The 18,376-nt window shown below is 45.8% G+C and overlaps 1 protein-coding gene across 5 annotated transcripts; it reads left to right on the top strand.

Annotated features, from left to right (window-relative positions):
• Window positions 1-261: 261 nt before the first annotated feature.
• On the top strand, window positions 262-11,454 carry ddx27 (DEAD (Asp-Glu-Ala-Asp) box polypeptide 27). Of its 5 annotated transcripts, none has more exons than XM_061291309.1 (22): window positions 262-581; window positions 3,602-3,666; window positions 4,769-4,918; window positions 5,419-5,478; window positions 5,558-5,696; window positions 5,758-5,816; window positions 6,087-6,170; window positions 6,528-6,633; window positions 6,711-6,887; window positions 7,255-7,405; window positions 7,594-7,693; window positions 8,278-8,419; window positions 8,491-8,644; window positions 8,860-8,941; window positions 9,012-9,189; window positions 9,262-9,368; window positions 9,720-9,813; window positions 9,899-9,990; window positions 10,067-10,199; window positions 10,276-10,366; window positions 11,195-11,254; window positions 11,352-11,454. In XM_061291309.1, exons 1-22 carry the CDS (start codon window positions 392-394, stop codon window positions 11,365-11,367), a joined length of 2,430 nt encoding a protein of 809 aa, XP_061147293.1. In that variant the 5' UTR covers window positions 262-391; the 3' UTR covers window positions 11,368-11,454. The 5 variants fall into 5 exon arrangements, with proteins under 5 accessions (XP_061147293.1, XP_061147294.1, XP_061147295.1 ...); XM_061291312.1 differs by having other exon boundaries at window positions 517-532; XM_061291310.1 differs by lacking the exon at window positions 3,602-3,666 and having other exon boundaries at window positions 263-532.
• Window positions 11,455-18,376: the final 6,922 nt, after the last annotated feature.

Here is an 18,376-nt window from a genome sequence, read left to right on the forward strand (position 1 = left end):
ATCTAGCACAACTAGCACAACAGGGTCCATAATACTGAGTACGTACGCGCACTTGTGAGTGTGCACCGAGCTTCCTGGCACGGCTTCCGGGAGTAAATGCGCTGGTGGGCGTTTCCCCATCGACTGAGAAACGCAGTCATTGCAGGGAAGTTTCATAATACAATTTTTTAGGTTTGGCGGGCCATATTAAACAGCCCCGCGGGCCGGATATAGCCCGCGGGCCACAATTTGTTCGCTTCGCTCTACCTCAGCGACTCACGGAAGTTCTTCTCGCGTCCCCCGGAAGCAGACTCTTACAACTTCCTGTTGACTAGCTGCACGTGTACGTCGGTCAAGGACCTGGCCGCTAAGGATTCGAAAACAAGGACGCAAGGCAAACTGTTCTTTCGCTATGTTGGCGCAACTGGGCCTGATCGGAACCATCCGGGACGACGAGCAGAGTCCGGAAGAACCTGACAGCGAGTCCGAGTATGAGGTAAGGGAGGCCGGCCGGGCGGTTCCGAGGAAGGCGCGCTTCAACAACTTCAACCAAGTGAGAACAACCAAATTGGAAAAAGACTTATTCCTTAAAGAAACAACATGTACGTTTGTTTGCTATTTACATGGACATTTTTATTCAGATTTCGTCTGTATTTCTTCTACACTTTTTTTTTACCAACTGTTGTTACATTTCAAATTTCCTCTGGGTCAATGTGTTTGACCATCAAAATAGAAAACGTAATAGATGAAACAATCACACAGAAATGGAACAACGGGTGCTGAGATGATTTGACAATTTGACGTCCTGTAGCGCAGTGGTCTCCAACCATTTTTTGCGCCACGGACCGGTTACGTGTCAGAAATATTTTCGAGGATGTTGTTTCTCAGAAACGAGCCGGTCCCATCTAGGCGTAATCGGAGAAAATGACACCCGAAGCGGTTAAGGTTTATCTTTTAATGCACGATGCTTCGTCTCCATGTGCCGAAACAGTTTTGCAGGCTTCATTGCCTCGTTAGCTAGCCTGTCGCCACATGTGCAGAAGGCTTGGCGAGCCAGAGTCACCTGTGGCGATAAATCCACATTTTAAGTAGGACTCCAGAAATGTTCTTTTAAATCAGGGGTGGCCAAACGTTTTGACTTGCGGGCCGAATTGGGTTCTAAATTTTGACCTGGGGGCCGATCCAGGAGCGGATGTATGTAGTCTTTATGTGAAGTAATATAAATGACATGTAAGGGTCATTGCATAAAAGGCTTTTACTTTTAGTAGATACTAAAACATGGCCAGCTTAGTGGCCTAGTGGTAGTGTCCGCCCTGAGACTGGAAGGTTGTGCGTTCAAACCCCGGCCGAGTCATACCAAATACTATAAAAATGGGACCTATTGCCTCCCTGCTTGGCACTCAGCATTAAGGGTTAGAATTGGGGGGTTAGATCACCAAATGATTCCCGAGCGCGGCACCGCTGCTGCTCACTGCTCCCCTCTCCCCCCCTGGGTCATTGTGTTTGACCATCAAAATAGAAAACCTAATAGATGAAACAATCACACAGAAATGGAACCACGGGTGCTGAGATGATTTGACAATTTGACGTCCTGTAGCGCAGTGGTCCCCAACCATTTTTTGCGCCACGGACTGGTTACGTGTCAGAAATATTTTCGAGGATGTGGTTTCTCAGAAACGAGACTGTCCCATCTAGATGTAATCAAAGAAAATGACACCCGAAGCGGTTAAGGTTTATCTTTTAATGCACGATGCTTGGTCTCCATGTGCCGAAACAGTTTTGCAGGCTTCATTGCCTCGTTAGCTAGCCTGTCGCCACATGTGCAGAGTGGGCTTGGCGAGCCAGAGTCACCTGTGGCGATAAATCCACATTTTAAATAGGACTCCAGAAAGGTTCTTTTAAATCAGGGGTGGCCAAACGTTTTGACTTGCGGGCCGAATTGGGTTCTAAATTTTGACCGGGGGGCCGATCCAGGAGCGGATGTATGTAGTCTTTATGTGAAGTAATATAAATGACATGTAAGGGTCATTGCATAAAAGGCTTTTACTTTTAGTAGATACTAAAACATGGCCAGCTCAGTGGCCTAGTGGTAGTGTCCGCCCTGAGACTGGAAGGTTGTGGGTTCAAACCCCGGCCGAGTCATACCAAATACTATAAAAATGGGACCCATTGCCTCCCTGCTTGGCACTCAGCATTAAGGGTTAGAATTGGGGGGTTAGATCACCAAATGTTTCCCGAGCGCGGCACCGCTCACTCCCCTCTCCCCCAGGGGATGGATTAAGATCACACGGGGATTGGTTAAATGCAGAGGACTAATTTCACCACACCCAGATGTGTGTGTGACAATCATTGGGACTTTAACTTTAATATTAAAAAAAAGCTTTTTGAAAACAAATGCATTTATTAACAGCATTAAAAGAAATATTTCACCAAAAAACTACTATCAGTTATTCTTATTAAATACGACACTGTTATGATGAATAACATTTTCCATCACTTCAACGCCTACAGGTCAGATATATGAAATATGTTTATGTAATGAGGCGAAATCACATCCAACGGCAAACATTCTGACCAAATACATCATCTTGAAGAATCAGTGAAAGAATACATCTAAATAAAGTATTAAAGAAATCAATAGTATTGTTGTTTTCCCTTTTTGGCTAGTGTATCATAGTCTGGAGTAAAACTTGTGGTAATTCTTAGGATAGAACCGAGGTGTCGGTCCGTTAACCTAGATCTGTGACGGGCTTTGTCGACGTTCATGTGGCTGAACGTCTTCTTACACACGTAGGTCGAGCCAAATTGTCCACACTTTTTTTAACATTCGGCACTCAGTCTCCACCTTTCTTTTTTTCGGGCCACTCATTTTAATGGAAGGATTCCAATTGAAGGTTTGTGGGTGGCATTAGCGTAAAACTGTATCTGAAAACTACGAGAAAACTACGAGAATTTACGAGAATATTGATGTCACACTTCGGCACTGATAGATGAAATTACTACGTACTACTGAGTACGCACACGAGCTTTCTGACACGGCTCCCCGGAGTAAATGCGCGGACATTATACTCTTTCATCGCAGCAACGTCTTCATTACAAATCAAACACAGTTTCTGTTGATTTCTTTGAAGAAATACTCATTTTCCCAACGTGTTTGAAATATTCTACACTCACTTGCTATTTTGCGTTTCTTCGGTGCAGCCATTTCTGGGGACTCGCGGTAAAAGTTTTTCTTCGCTTGATTTCGTTTGTGTGGCGGGCTCCATCTAGTGTTGAAACTGAGAAGTGCAACAGAGTTGAGCTCAAGCTTCTTGTGCGGGCCATATTCAATTATGTTTTCAGAATTTGCTGAGGGCCAATAAAAACTGGAGCCCGCGGGCCGTAGTTTGGACACCCCTGTTTTAAATGCAGCTTTCCTTTTCTTAGAAGTCGTAGCCTCTACTTCTTCCGTTTCCTCATTGGGCTTTTTTCCCCTTTCCGAAGAAGCTTTCCGAACAGTGCCGGCTCTACGCAGGGGCAAGAGGAGATGTCCTGCCCCCTCGAATCAAACTTTTAGGAGTGAAAAATCCGCTGATAGAAACACACGTTAATCAGTCCCCTCTCTTCTCTCATGTCGGTGCAGTGTGTGTCCTCCCTCACACAGCCTGCTGTCAGGACTCCGCGCCCCTCCGTAAACATCCAATCACTGTGAGTATGCAAATGAGGCAAGACGCACCCAGAGTGTGTCAAGTTACAGTCAGCGCGGTAGGAGTGGGAAGAAGCAGTAAAAACTCCACCAAACTTGTTGTAATGACCCGTGATATAACTAATGATTAACGTCAACTCAAATAATAGTTACATAATATAACATTCATATTATATGCCCCCCCCCCCCCCCCCCACAAGAGAGATTGCCACCTTATTGTGGTCAGGGGGTTTGCGTGCCTCAGTGACCCTAAGAGCAATACCAGCAGAAGCTTTAATCTTCAGGTGGGACACCCAAGCTAGACAGGTCTTAGTGTAGAGGCTTGACAAGAGTGCAATCCACTTCTCCAGGTTGAGTTCTGGACACACAGCTAACAACTGCCGTGAAGAAAACACTAACAGCGTTAAAAATGTGAAAAAAAAAAAAAAAGAACATGCCCCCTTCACATTTCTGACTGCCCCCTCTTATGTGCATTCCTGTTTCCAAACATCTCGGTTTCTTGCTCATTTTTGCTTGCTTCGTGGGCTCGACTGAGGTGACATGTCACGTGACCAAGACCAGCGTCTTCACCTGAAGCGACGGATGTCATTGGGAGAGAATCGCCAATATTTTTCAAAATAAATTCGTACTCTTTTGCTAGCTCTGCGGGCTCGACTGGGGAAATATGTCACGTGACCGGGACGAGCGTCTTGACTTGAATGAATTGATTGTCGATTTAAAAAAATAAATAAAAATTCTGTGCGGCTTGGCAGACCGGTACCAAGTGACCCAATGTTCGGTATCGGTTCGCGGCCCGGTGGTTGGGGACCACTGCCGTAGCGCACTCATCCCAAATGGATTTGGATGTCACAAATTCTTTTTGATGAATGTGCTACAAGACAAATCATTTGAGACTTTATTTAAATTAAATTTGCCCAACAATTGTGTCAATTGTAAATATTTTGCCATTTTGAAGAGTCTAGGTGTCGTCCTTGGATGGACGTCAGTTGTTTTTTTTCGGACACCCAAAGGGTTGTTGGAGAAGGGCTGACAAGACCGCCCAATGGGTTGCCAAACGTTTGGTGGCGTTGTCCAAGTTGTGATGACCTTGCGTGTGCCTTCCAGGAAGAACCCATCGTCCTGAACCGGAAGAAGAAGTTTGGCAGCCAGGCCGCCGGAGACTTTGACCACAACTTTGTGTTTGACGAACAAGACACGTGGGACCTTGGCGATGACTGGGCCGTGGCAGACGTCATGAAACAGCTTAAGAAGAAGGTACGAAGACACTCCAGCGTCCTGTTACGGACTGACTGCTTGCAAGTTGTGCGATTTTTGCCCGGGGAGACATCAAGCTCTGCGCCACCGACCTCTCTCTTTGCATTCTGGCGGCCGTGGGCTCCTTTCTGCGCACATGCTTTGAGCGGTTTCATTTGGCAGCAATTGCAAGGAATCTTTTGTGCACAGCAGTTTGTAAGTCATGTCCTATATGTTAGTCCTGGGCCACAAATTGCTATTTGGCCCTTCATCCCTGAAATTCTGTTGTTTTTTTAACCCCCAGCCCTTTGTGGGGTTTCATTTCAAGTTTATAAAAACAACTTGTGTTGTATAATGGACAATCGGTTTGCTCCAAACTGGGCTCTGTTTCCCCTCAATTCTCAAGTCAAGTTTATTCACGTAGCAAGCTAACGGAAGCTTTGCTGCAGACAAAGTGCAGAATGTGCGTTTTTATTTTTTAAACCTGACTTGACTTCCTGCTGCTGTAACGTGGGGTGTAGAAAAGTCTCACCACTCTGGACCAGAAGATTGACAAGGTGCGGAAGAAGAGGAAGGCAGAGGTATGTCAGCCGTCAATTTCCCGTCGCCTCAGCCTCTGCTTCCTGGCGACGGAGGTTCTACTTTCTGTCCGCTGGGCAGGAGAAGGCGTCTGCACGTCAAGAAGGTTCTGCGGAGAAGAAAAAAATAGCCGAAGGCGAGGGGGATGCAAAGTCAGAGGATAGCGAGGATGCCGAAGACGAGTTCAACTCTGCCGACGAAGAGGTTCTCATCCAAGCAGGTGAGGCTAGTTTTATTTTTATTTTTCTCTTTGTGACTGACTTCCTGTTTTGTGCCGGCAGACACGCTGCGGGAGAAGCAACGTCGCGGGAGGAAGAGGAAGTCCGATGAGGAGGGGGAGGTAAGCAAGGCCCACTAGGAGCATCGGAAAGCAGGGGCTTATCTTGTCATCATGGTAAGGGCCAAGCCTTGCCACGTCTTTGTGTCGAGGCCCCGGCCGTCCATCCATAGAGACGGCTGCACAACGGACGACGTTCTTGCACGTTTGTTTTTCGCAGCGCTTGCCTAACAGCCAACAGGGAGGTTTTGCACCTTGCTTCTGTTGGCGAGTTCCCAGGGCAGCTGTTGACAAATTTGTGCACGCGTGTTTGATGCCTCGGTGCGTGTTCAGGCGCAGTCGTTCCACGAAGACGCCTCGCAGTTCGATGACACGCTCACCTTTGATGACATGAACCTGTCCAGACCTATCTTGAAGGTAACCGTGGTGACTGGCCAAATATACGTAAGACCAAATACAGAAAGAAAGAAAAAATAAATAAAAGGAAAATCTGTGTAAAAGTGTAGTTTGAAGTTCTAATATCGCCCTTCATCATCCGTCTTGGACTGGACTACCAATGTCACAATGTGATGAGGCGTAGTTTCTTGGGGGTGGGGGTGTAACTACAGGAAAAAATGCAAAAGAAATGACACCGGGAGAACAAAAACCCAGAAGAAAAGAAAGCTTTTATATTGGATGAGAAACTATCTGAACAATTAACAAGAAATTGTCTTTTTCAACCTTCATTTGTGTACCTGTGAGTGACTGTGCTGGCGGTTGCTGCCCCTCCCGCAGGCAATTACGGCCTTGGGATTCAAGCGCCCCACCCCCATCCAGAAGGCGTGCGTCCCCGTAGGGCTAATGGGCCGGGACCTCTGCGCCTGCGCCGCTACGGGCACAGGTACACCGGCTCCCTGTCGGCTGCAACTTGCCCGTGGCCGTCCGTCTCATTTTGGTTGGTTTGTTTGTCGGCCGCAGGAAAGACTGCCGCTTTCATGTTACCGGTTTTGGAGCGCTTGGTTTACAAGCCCGGTGCGACGTCCCAGGTGACCCGGGTGCTGGTTCTGGTCCCGACCCGAGAGCTGGGCATCCAGGTTCACTCGGTGGCACGGCAGCTTGCCCAGTTCACCTCCGTCACAACATGCCTGGCTGTCGGTGCGTCTGCCCCTTAAGTCATCAATTTTATTGTTTGCATTCAATGTGCGTTTTATTCCCGGCGAGGCCGTTATCGTTGTTTAAAGAAATGCAGCAACGGTGTCACAGTAGAGGCTTCCATCTTGGGCTCCTTAGAGGTGTCAAAACGGAGCCCTGATCGAATTGTTTGACAAGCATTTCAAGAAGCAGCTAAACCCTTGGAGCAGTTGTCCAAGTGCTCTGATTGCATGCGGTTGTTCTTTGCTTGTGACTTTGCCACTGATAGAGTCTGACTCAAGACCCTGGGAAACGTGTGTCTAATATTTCCGGACAAGTATTTGGGCTGAGTAGGCGGGCCTGACCTCTTCCCCTCTGGGCATCTTCTCAGGCGGTCTGGACTTGAAGTCTCAGGAGGCGGCGTTGAGAGCGGGTCCGGACGTCCTCATCGCCACCCCGGGCCGACTCATCGACCATCTGCACAACACGCCCAGCTTTGAGCTGACGCACATTGAGATCCTCATTCTGGACGAAGCCGACAGGTAGTCGCATCGCTTTACCAAAGGCGGCTGGGCTCGATGGCCCATGGCAGTTCGGTTGTGGCGTTTGTTGAAAGCGTGACAATTTGTTTTCCCCAAGCATGCTAAATCGTTAGCGCGGCCGCAGGCAAACGCACGCTCACGAGCGACCTCTGCGAGTTGACCTCAAATGTTTTTGGTTTGCTCATTAGGATGCTGGACGAGTACTTTGAGGAGCAGATGAAGGAGATCATCAGGCTGTGCTCATACAACAGACAAACCATGTTGTTCTCCGCCACCATGACCGAGGAGGTATCCAGCGAGCGAGCGACTCACCGCTGCCTGTTCACTCTCAATGGAACCCCGTTGCGCGGCCGGTTTAGGGGCTTGGAGTTGAGAGGTGAACTCGTACCCGGGCCAATTGTTTGATGTAGAGGGAGAGCTGTGCGCTTTGTTGGATTAGACACAGCCAAGGAGGCAGACGATTCAGAATTGGAGCCCAGCTTTGTTTTCGGGGAAAAGGGCAAATTTGGTGTCAACTGGTAGGGGAAAAATAGCATACAATCTTGATTTCAATCAGTGCCTCCATGCATACAACTTTTCCTCAACAATGGACAACTTTGAAGAAAAGCTACATTATGATAACAAAAGAAATTTGAATCAAGATCGCATTGGCAGATGCAAAGCCAGAACAAAATGCAAAATGGCGGGTTGAGAAATATTAGCGCTGGTCTGGCCAAGTTGCTTCCGGTGCACCTGTCCGGCATTCCGTGGCACGTTGGACTCAAAGTGAATTCAATTCAATGAATGAATCGGATCTCAAATTGGCTCGTTGATGCGGGACCGCGAAGAAATCTTTTAGACATTTTCGATCAGAAGCTTCTCTGCATCCTCAGGTAAAGGACCTTGCGGCTGTCTCGCTCAAGCAGCCCGTCAGAATCTTCGTGAACAGCAACACAGACGTGGCTCCATACTTGCGGCAGGAGTTTGTGCGGATCCGAGCCGACCGCGAAGGCGACCGCGAGGCTGTGGTGGCGGGTGGGTTGTCGTCGTGTCGTGCCCAACCCGACGCTCCCTTCCTGTCCTGACTTGTCACGCTTGTGTCACAGCTCTGCTCACCAGAACCTTCCAGGACCGTGTGATGGTCTTCACGCAGACCAGGAAGCAAGCGCACAGGCTGCACATCCTGCTGGGTCTCATGGGCCTTAAGGCCGGCGAGCTGCATGGTGAGCTCAGCCAGAACCAGAGACTGGAGAACCTCAGGCAAGTACCTCACCTCGCCCGGGAAGTGCTGGCCGCTGATTTGAGTGCGCGTTTACCCTCCGATCTGATTTCAAGATCCCAGCTTATCGACGGGTCGCTATGATGAGCCACACTTTTGCCTAGCTTGGAAAGTGAATCTTGTGGTGAAGCCAAACTTGACTACCTGTCCGAAAGCCTGCTGTTCATAGACAAGCTGACGGGAGAACTTTGCGCAGGCGCTTTAAAGACGACCAGATCGACGTCCTGGTGGCAACGGACGTGGCGGCCAGAGGTCTGGACATTGACGGCGTCAAAACGGTAGTAACCTTCCTGCGCCGTCCGTACGGGCTCAACCCGCTCACACAGGCTCATTCTGCGTCCCTATCAGGTCATCAACTTCACCATGCCGTCCACCGTCAAGCATTACGTCCACCGCGTGGGCCGCACGGCCAGGGCGGGACGCTCGGGACGATCCGTGTCGCTGGTTGGTGAGTCTGAAAGGAAAACGCTGAAAGAAGTGGTCAAGTCGGCCAGAAGCACTGTCAAGGCCCGCGTGCTTCCTTCAGGTAAGCGCGCATGTACGGGCCGCTCCGCCTTGGCTCACCGGCTAGTGAAAAACTGCGTTGCGGCTATTGCAGACGTCATCCTCAAATTCCGAGACCTCATTTCCAAACTGGAGAAGGACGTAGAGGCCGTGGTGAGGCTGGAGAAGGAAGACCGAGAGATGGCCGCCTCAGAGGCCAAGGTACGCACCCTAATTTGAGTACCTCAATCCCCCCAAAATGCCACAGGAATTTTTTACTTGCCTTGCGTGCCACTTCAGTCTTTGTTCGTAGGCGGCAGATAGTTTGGATTAGAGGCCATATCTGTGATTGGTTTGAACGTCATCGTTTGCGTCATCGATCGAATAAGATGTTGCAGCAAACACAATTGCACACTTAACTATTTAGGCAGAGGGGGTTTCACACGGTCTTCTACCCAAATAAATGTGTGAAGTTTTCTTCTACTGATCAATATCGGCATCAACTCTGGAAACAGACTTGCTTCTTCCCAGCGCAGTTGTAGCTCAACTCTGTGTGTGTGTGTGTTTTTGGAGTTGAGTGTGGCCCAGAAACGTCTGGACGGCTCTGCCTCCGATGACACTCGTCGAGTTTGGTTCCAGACACAGCAGGAAAGGAAACAGAGCCGCAGTGAGTAGCAGTCCATGGCGTGCCACCAGCCGTTCAGCAGAACAGAACGTGCTCATTAACCAAATTGTGTGTCACGTGCGTGTAGTAAATAAGGCGCTGCAGGATTTCGACTTGGCCCTGCGAGGGAAGAAAAAGCGCAACAAGTTTGTCAAGGACAGCAAGAAGAAAAACATGACGGTCGGGGCCTTTGGCATGTGCTCAAATTGTATGTATGCGAGAAGGTGTGACCTGACAGGTGATTTGCACCTCGTAGGCGGAGGAGCGCGCTCAATTTGAGATCCTGAAGGCTCAAATGTTTGCCGAGCGAGCCGCCAAGCGTGAACGCCGGCCCAAGAGAGCCCGAGCCATGGCCGAGGATGAGGACCGTGACATGGCGCCCCTTCAAGGTCAGAAAGCCAACAAGCGCTCCTCCATGTGCCTGGTACGCCCGACTCACCCGCGTGCGTGTGTGTATGTCTACAGCCAATCTGAAGGCGGCAAAAGGAGGCAAGTCTGCCTTTGACCAAGAGTTGATCAACGTCAGCAACAAAGCCCTCAAACACTACCGAGCTGGGTGAGGGCTCTCTCGATTTCGGATTGGGACGAATGTTGCACCGACAAAGTGTTTGATGTGCCACGTTTTAACTGGGACTTCTCACATGATTGCTTTGGAGCCTTCTTTTGGGCCTCCTGGTGGAAAACCACAAAGGACAAAACTGCCCAAATAAAATGTGCCAACGCTAGGGAGCTTGTATCAAACAGGAACAGGCGTGCCAAACCGATGTGGAGCGGTTCGTCCTTTCTAAGAAATACACGTGAGCAAGACCTGCGATTGTGCAGATGACGTGCGGGCACGGTGTCTTTGTTGAACGTTTGTCACTTCATGATATGGAAGTGCGTGCACGTGTTGCGAGCTTCAAAGTAGTTGACCGCTTGGAGAAAAGAATACTTGGTGTGTCGGATTGCGCTTTGGCGCCTGCTCCATTTAGCTGAGGTGGGTGAATGCTCAGATGCCACAGTTGCTCACGTTCTCAATCACCATGCTCGTTATAGAGTTTACAGTTTTGAACTTTTTGGTTTAAATTACCGTTTTTTCCGTGTATAATGCGCAAAATTTAACTACTGTATTGTCCTAAAATCTGGGGTGCGCATTATACATGGGTACAGGCTTTTTTCCAGCATCAACATGCCATTTTTAGGGTGCGTATTATACATGGGGGCGCATTATACACAGAAAAAAACGGTATACTCTTCTTCTGATGTTCTATTTCTTGCGCAGGCCTTATTTGCATTACATGCCCAAAAGCTTGATGCCTCACGTTCCAATGTTCTATTTCATACGCTGGCCTTATTTGCACTACACGCTCAAAAACTTGACGCCTCACCGTTTGTATTTTCTCAGGCCATCCTTCACAGACAGGAAATGTCTCGGTTTGGACCGGAAGCGCTCGGGAGGCTCCAGGTTTGTTCTTTTGTCTATCTTTGTCAACTTCTTTTCTTGTCCTGCTTCATCTTCTGCTTTTTCTTTGTGTGTGTGGGTGGGTGCGTGTGTCAAACAGGTTCAAGAGGAAGTGAGTGGGCTTCCAAACGGCAGTAGCTTGTTTCTGGTGGCTATAGTGTTTATGCTTTTCTTGTTGTTTTCAAATAAAAGTCAGAAGAATATTTTTTTTGTGGTGGTGGGGGTCGGGGCTTAATACCAAAATGCACCTGTCCGGTTTTCTTGAACAACAAGAAAGGTTTGAAAAAGTCATCCTGGCCGTTGCTCACCTACAATTTTGGGACAAGCGCGCCAAAGCGGATGTTAAAGATTCTAAAAACAAAAACACCTTATTCCTACACCCCATGAACCTTTGCGTGAACTAGGCAGAACTGAAACTGCGAGCGTTTTGTTTACAAGGTAAACCTTTGAGAGTATGCTTCCCATCAAACTTACGGACTTCAGCAAATGTGAGAATGTAAGTTGTTGCACCTGAGAAGAGAGACCAGTTCATTCCTGCTAATGTCGCAAAGTAGGAGGAGAAGAAATAATGAGGACAATGTTTACATTTGAGTTTTCATTTCAAACAAATGTTCAAATTTTAAAAGTGTCTCCCTTGAAAGGCTTACACAATTGGTTAGTGCGGCTAAACAAACATGTTTACTCGACCCTCTTCCAACTAAACTACTTAAAGAATTATTTCAAATTTTAGGACCGTCCGTCTTAAATATAATCAATCTGTCAGTCTCCTCTGGGATAGTGCCAACAGCCTTTAAAACCGCTATCATTAAACCGTTACTTAAACGACCAAATCTTGACCCGGACTGTCTCAGTAATTATAGTCCAGTTTCAAACCTCCCATTCATAGCAAAACTTCTTGAAAAAGTAGTAGCGCAGCAGCTTATTGATTACATGGTCGCCAATAATCGATATGACTTTTTTCAGTCTGGTTTTAGAGCTAATCATTCCACTGAGACAGCACTTGCTAAAGTGACTGACGATCTCCTCATAGCTATGGATTCAAACACTTCATCTGTATTGTTACTACTCAATCTTAGTGCTGCCTTCGACACTGTAGACTTTGATATTTTATGAGGGCGTCTTAAAAGTTGTGTTGGTACTTCAGGGTCACCACTAGGCTGGTTCCATTCCTATCTATCAGACAGGACACACCGAGTGGTCCATGACAATACGTCCTCTGAGCTCTATAATGTTACGTGTGGTGTCCCACAGGGATCGGTACTCGGACCAATTCTATTTAATATTTATATGATTCTGCTTGGGGACATAATACGTAAATATAATATTAGTTTTCAATGCTACACGGATGACACTCAATTACATATGCCGTTATTGATGACAGATCCGCGGGATTGTTGTAATCTTGAGGCGTGCCTTGCGGAGATCAAGCAATGGATGTCTCTCAACTTCCTTCGTCTTAACCCAGATAAAACTGAGATGTTGATAATTGGTCCAACTCGTTAGCAACACTTATTTAAGGAAACCACTATAACTATAGATAACTGTACTATCACTCAGAGCGATACTGTAATCTCGGGGTAATATTTGACTAAACGCTCTCCTTTCAAAAGCACCTTAAGAATATAACCAGAATTGCGTTTTTTCACCTTCGTAATATTGCAAAGATTCGTCCGATCCTCTCGACCGGTGATGCAGAAACTATTATACATGCATTATAGTATAGACGAATCACGTCGCGCCTGGACTACTGTAGTGTATTATTCTCTGGTCTTTAAATCCCGCATCAAAAGTCTACAGTTGGTACAAAATGCTGCTGCAAGGCTGCTCTCACGGACAAGAAAATTTGATCACATTACCCCAATATTAGCCAATTTACATTGGCTCCCGGTCCATTTAAGATGTGACTTCAAGGTTCTTCTATTAACCTATAAATCACTGTATGGCTTAGTGCCTTCATATTTCGTCGACCTAGTTGTTCCTTATGTTCCGTCTCGTAACCTTCGTTCGCAAAACGTCTTTTAGCGACACCGAGGGCCAAGAAAATGTCTGCAGGGTCTAGAGCAGGGGTGGGCAAACGTTTTGACTCGCGGGCCGAACTGGGTTCTAAATTTGGACCGGAGGGCCGAACCAGGAGCAGATGTACGTAGTGTTTGTGTGAAGTAATATAAGCGACCTGTAAAGGTCATTGCATAAAAGATTTTGGTAGGTAGTAAAGCATGGATATTCCAAACAAGTTTTTTGAAAACAAATTCATTTATTAACAGCATTAAAAAAATAAAAATAATTCACTAAAAAACTGCTATCAGTGATTCTCACAAAATACGACACTGTTATTATGAATAACAGTCTCCATCACTTCAGTGCCTGCAGGTCAGATTAATGAAAGATGTTTATCTTATGAGATCACATCAAACGGCAAACATTCTGACCAAATATATCATCTTAAAGAATCGGTGAAAGCATACATCCAAATAAAGTAATCAAAACGTCAACACGGTGAGGGGTATCTGAAAATCAGAGCAGAGTTTTAACTCCCGAACACCTGGTAACAGAGGTGAGGAAACGGGAAACACTTCCTTAAAGTAAGCCTTAAGAACTTTACAGGTTAAGATTAGTCGAAAACAGGTGGTGCATCAATGTCCTTGAGCATCCTGCATTGTTTGAAAAATGAGAATGGTCGCTAGTTTCAATCCCTGCTATGTGTACAAATCATATTCAAAATGCCTCCCCTTCATTTTCAGTGGGAACAGTGTTGTTGGTCTCCCTTTTTTGCTAGTGCGTCATAGTCTGGAGTAAAATTTGTTGTGGCAATTCTTAGGAGAGATCTGAGGTGTTGGTCCGTTTACCTCGATCTGTGACGGGTTGATGTTGACGTTCATGTGGCTGAACGTCACGTCGCGTACGTCGAGCCAAATTGGACACTCTCTTTTAAACACTTGGACACTCTCTTTTAAACACTCGGCACTGTGTCCACCTTGCTTTTCCTTGGGCGACTCATTTTAATGGAAGGATTCCAGTGGAAGGTTTGTGGGTGGCTTTAGCGCAAAACTGCATCTGAAAGCCCAGCGCGCGAATTACAAGAAAGCTGTCGTCACAGCCCACGCTCTAAATTTGGGACTGATACAAATAGAGCGCGAGTGCGCCATGTCCGTACTACTGAGTACGTACACGCACTTGTGAGTGTGCACCGAGCTTTCTGACACGGCTTCCGGTAGTAAATGCGCAGGCGAGCGCTTCCCCATCTACTGGGGAAACGCAGTCATTGCAGGCAATACGACCAAAATCTGCAGACCTAACGATTAATCTGTAGAGTTGGCAGCACTGACAGCACAGGCAGTGGGTGTTGTGCCCATCAGCTGAGCTCTGGCGGGACCACAAGCAGCATAACTGACCACAACATCGCTGTCGCGTCAAAAAGCCGTCCGCCCCCTCACCCACAACATTCATATTCACGCCTCACTCCCACACCACAGCAGTTATTTTGTCCTGCATCACACTCACTACACCACAACACACCCATCCTCCCCTAAGGAAAATATTAACACAGAAGGAATAATAAGGCAAGTAAATATGAGGTCAAAAGCTCTTCTTTCTTGCCTCCCGCCCTCCCTTGCCTTCAGTGATATGAAAATTACACTATTATTGTTACTGTTCCTGTTGTTATAGGTTTGTTACTGTTATTGATACCAGAAATAAGTAAAGGTGCTGAGAAGGCAAGAGACAGTAAGGTAGTAGGTTGTTGCTGCTGCATTTTGTCTACATCACAAATGGGTTAGGGTTAGGGGGTATGGTACCATATTGGACAATCCATTTGGGGGTCTGGAATCATACAAAGGTTAAGAACCCCTGGTCTAGGGCATTTTCTATTCGGGCTCCAGAGCAATGTTCCCTCTAAGCTGCGCGCGTGCGCAATCGCACGCTGCTCGCAATCGCACGCTGCCCGCCCACTCTCAGCGCACAAGAAAATCTATCCAGCGCATAAACAACATCAACATAGCGTATTAATTAATATTAGATTATAATATTATAATATATTATATGAATTATAATATTATATTAATATTAGACCTAATCTAATTAATTCGCCCAATAATGTTTTTTTTTGTTTCTCACTCAGTGAGTGACAGGTGTCCAGCCAATGATACGATACAGTTCACTTATGGTACGAAGCCAATCATGGCATTGACGGTGCTTGCGTCTGGGCCCTGCCTATATGCGCCGTGCAGGTTAGCTAGCAGGTTAATTGATGCTCATACAAACCCCGCATCATGGCGAAACGAACAGGCAGCGATACATCCACTCACCAAGCTACAGAAATGCAATTCTTTTAAGATGGAATGGCTGTCGGAGTATGTGCAAATTCAAGCAAAAGCGGTGAAATTGGGCGAGATCTTTTCTTTTTCAAGTGAGAAAGGTCTACTTAGATGTGAGGAGCTAAAGGAGATCTCACAGCTTGTGGATATTTGTGCTACATTTCAAGCTTCCGACTGTGAAAGAGGATTTAATTTAATGAATCATATTAAAACAAAATCCAGAAATCGTCTGAAAGTGACACATTTGGATCAGCATGCGCATAAAGTCAAAGCAAGAAGCAGACGAAGCCATCAACCTGGACAAAGTGTACAACCATTGGAGAAGTGAGAAGGACAGATGTGAAAAATAAGGTAAAATTTAAGTCAGATTTGTGCATATTCTAGTGACGGTTAATAAGATTTTGTCTTTATGGATATTAATCATTAAATGTTACTATTAGATCATTTATGGGTAGTAAAAATGCCAAGAAAAACTGTAATTAGATATTTAACAGGAATTACAGGAATTTGCACTGTATCACAACCTACAGCACAAGTCATTGTGCAAAATGTGAATGTTTTAATGTGAGCAAAATGTTATGTCTGAAAGGTGTATATGTCTCATATCTTCCAGAACAGGACCCTCAGCCAGGCCAAAGCAGGACTCTTCCCATGGCCAAAGCAGCACTCTTCCCATGGCCAAAGCAGGACTCTTCCTATGGCCAAAGCAGGACTCTTCCCATGGCCAAAGCAGGACTCTCACATACTGTATAACATCTACACATCCCAATTTTCAGATTTTTGTCTTTTTTTAAGTGGACCAAATTACTTATTTAAAAATAAAGCGTGCATATCTGATGTTGCTCACAGTAGTCTTCAGTTTGCTCAGGGAGCTTGTGTGTATGCCCAGATACATGAAATATTGGAGGGAACATTGCTTTGGATTGCCCTATCAATGGATATTAGAACTGCTACCTCAGTAGAAACATTTAAGACACGTTTAAAGACACATTTCTATGATTATGGCCTTTAATTAACCTGTAGTGGCCATTTCGGCTGGAGTTTGTTTTCGCTCCCTCCCTGAATCTTTAGAATCAGTTCACCTAAAAGATTTGTTCAATCGAATCGTTCAATGAATCCCCCCCAAACTTACCCCCCCCCCCTCACACGCATTGATACTTTATTTTTATTTTTTACATCCACTGGAAACAACCCATACAGATCAAACAATACAACCACACAACCCCGACAATAATAATAATAATAATAATAATTGGCTTGGGTAATTAACATTTCTTTCTATAATACACTAACATACTGATCCGTTGGCAACAGTCTCTCACCCGGGAAATTGCGTCACTGACTCGTTCATGAATGGGAAATTACGTCACTGACTCGTAAAGTCCCTCAATCTATCGCTGGCTGGCGCTGCTGATCGGTCGTTCGCGAAGATTTACGAGTGAGTGACAGACAGCATTGCCGCTATGCCATTGCCAGCCGACACACTTTATGCCAACATTGATGTTTTAATTTTGTTTTTGTTGGCTTGTAGTTGGTGTTATTATATATCGAACGTGTTTGTGTTTGAATAAAAGGTTGAAAATAAAACGTTATGCCGACATTTGTTAATTTTGGGGACACCAACTCATATGACAACGTAAAACACATATACATATTGTCATATAAAGCAGTTAACCAAATGTCTGATTTTTTTTGTCTTGATTGGCGAATATAAAAACAAGGAATAAAACACCAGACAAGTTATAACTTAAATGTTTATTAAAATACAAATAATAATAATAATAAAGTACATCTCAAACCAGCAATCTAATGTGAAACTGCAGTCAAAATATTGGATAACAATATTTAGGCATATATATTAGGGGTGTAACGATTCATCGATACACCGATTACCGTTTTTTTTCGTGTATGGTGCGCCCCCATGTATAATACGCACCCTAAAAATGGCATGCTGATGCTGGAAAAAAGCCTGTACCCATGTATAATACGCACCCAATTTTTATGAATTGTTTTTTATGAATTTTTTTTTTTTTTTTTTAAGTCCCAATGATCGTCACACACGCAGGGAGGCAATGGGTCCCATTTTTATAGTCTTTGGTATGGTCTTAACTAGGCTGGATGTAATTGTTTTTGTTGGTGTTGATTTCTCCGACTGCCCATAAACGCACCACCGCGCTCCGTGCGCGCACGGGAAAGAGGCGTGCGGACGTGAAAAAGGCGGCTCTGTATGGGAGAGACGTTGAAGAGGAATAAAAACACCCTTGGAAACCAAAACTTGGTGATTTCAAGTTTCATTTCGAGGGACATTTGTCACGTCTCGTCCCCAGTTTTGCTATGTGTCTAGGTTGCCATAGTTTCTGTTCGCGTCGCCCCTCTCTTCCTGTGTCACCTCAATCGATGTAACGTGTTTTGTATTTAAGTCCTGTCTGCCCCTCGCTCACCGTCGGATCATTGCATGTGTTACTGTCAAACAGCTTCATACTCCAGGCTGTTAGGATCCTGAACTCGCTCCCCCGTTCTGCGTAGCGTCCTGTACTTTTACTGTCTGAACTGTCTGAATGCACACTGGCTCTTATTATTTATTATTTGTTATTACTCTTATTTATTGTTTGTGCCTTTTTGTTTATGATGTTTTTTACTTTTGCGCTATGCTTGCTGGCTCCGTTATTTATTGTGTTATCTGTTTATTTATTATTTATTCATCACTCTTACTATTGATTGTTAGAATTTTTGCCTTCTTGTTTTTATATTGTGTCGCGTACATGTATGTCTATCGTGTTATGTGTCTCGTCACCGTGGGATAGAGAAAACG

The sequence above is a fragment of the Syngnathus typhle genome, linkage group LG11 (genome assembly GCF_033458585.1).
Source record: "Syngnathus typhle isolate RoL2023-S1 ecotype Sweden linkage group LG11, RoL_Styp_1.0, whole genome shotgun sequence".
In the NCBI taxonomy this organism is placed as follows: Eukaryota; Metazoa; Chordata; class Actinopteri; order Syngnathiformes; family Syngnathidae; genus Syngnathus; species Syngnathus typhle.

Coding starts and splice junctions, on each gene's coding strand:
- ddx27 (XM_061291309.1), top strand. CDS start 392: ATGTTGGCGCAACTGGGCCTGATCGGAACCATCCGGGACGACGAGCAG. Junction 4,919..5,418: donor TGAAACAGCTTAAGAAGAAG/GTACGAAGACAC, acceptor CGTGGGGTGTAG/AAAAGTCTCACCACTCTGGA. Junction 9,190..9,261: donor GGCCCGCGTGCTTCCTTCAG/GTAAGCGCGCAT, acceptor CGGCTATTGCAG/ACGTCATCCTCAAATTCCGA.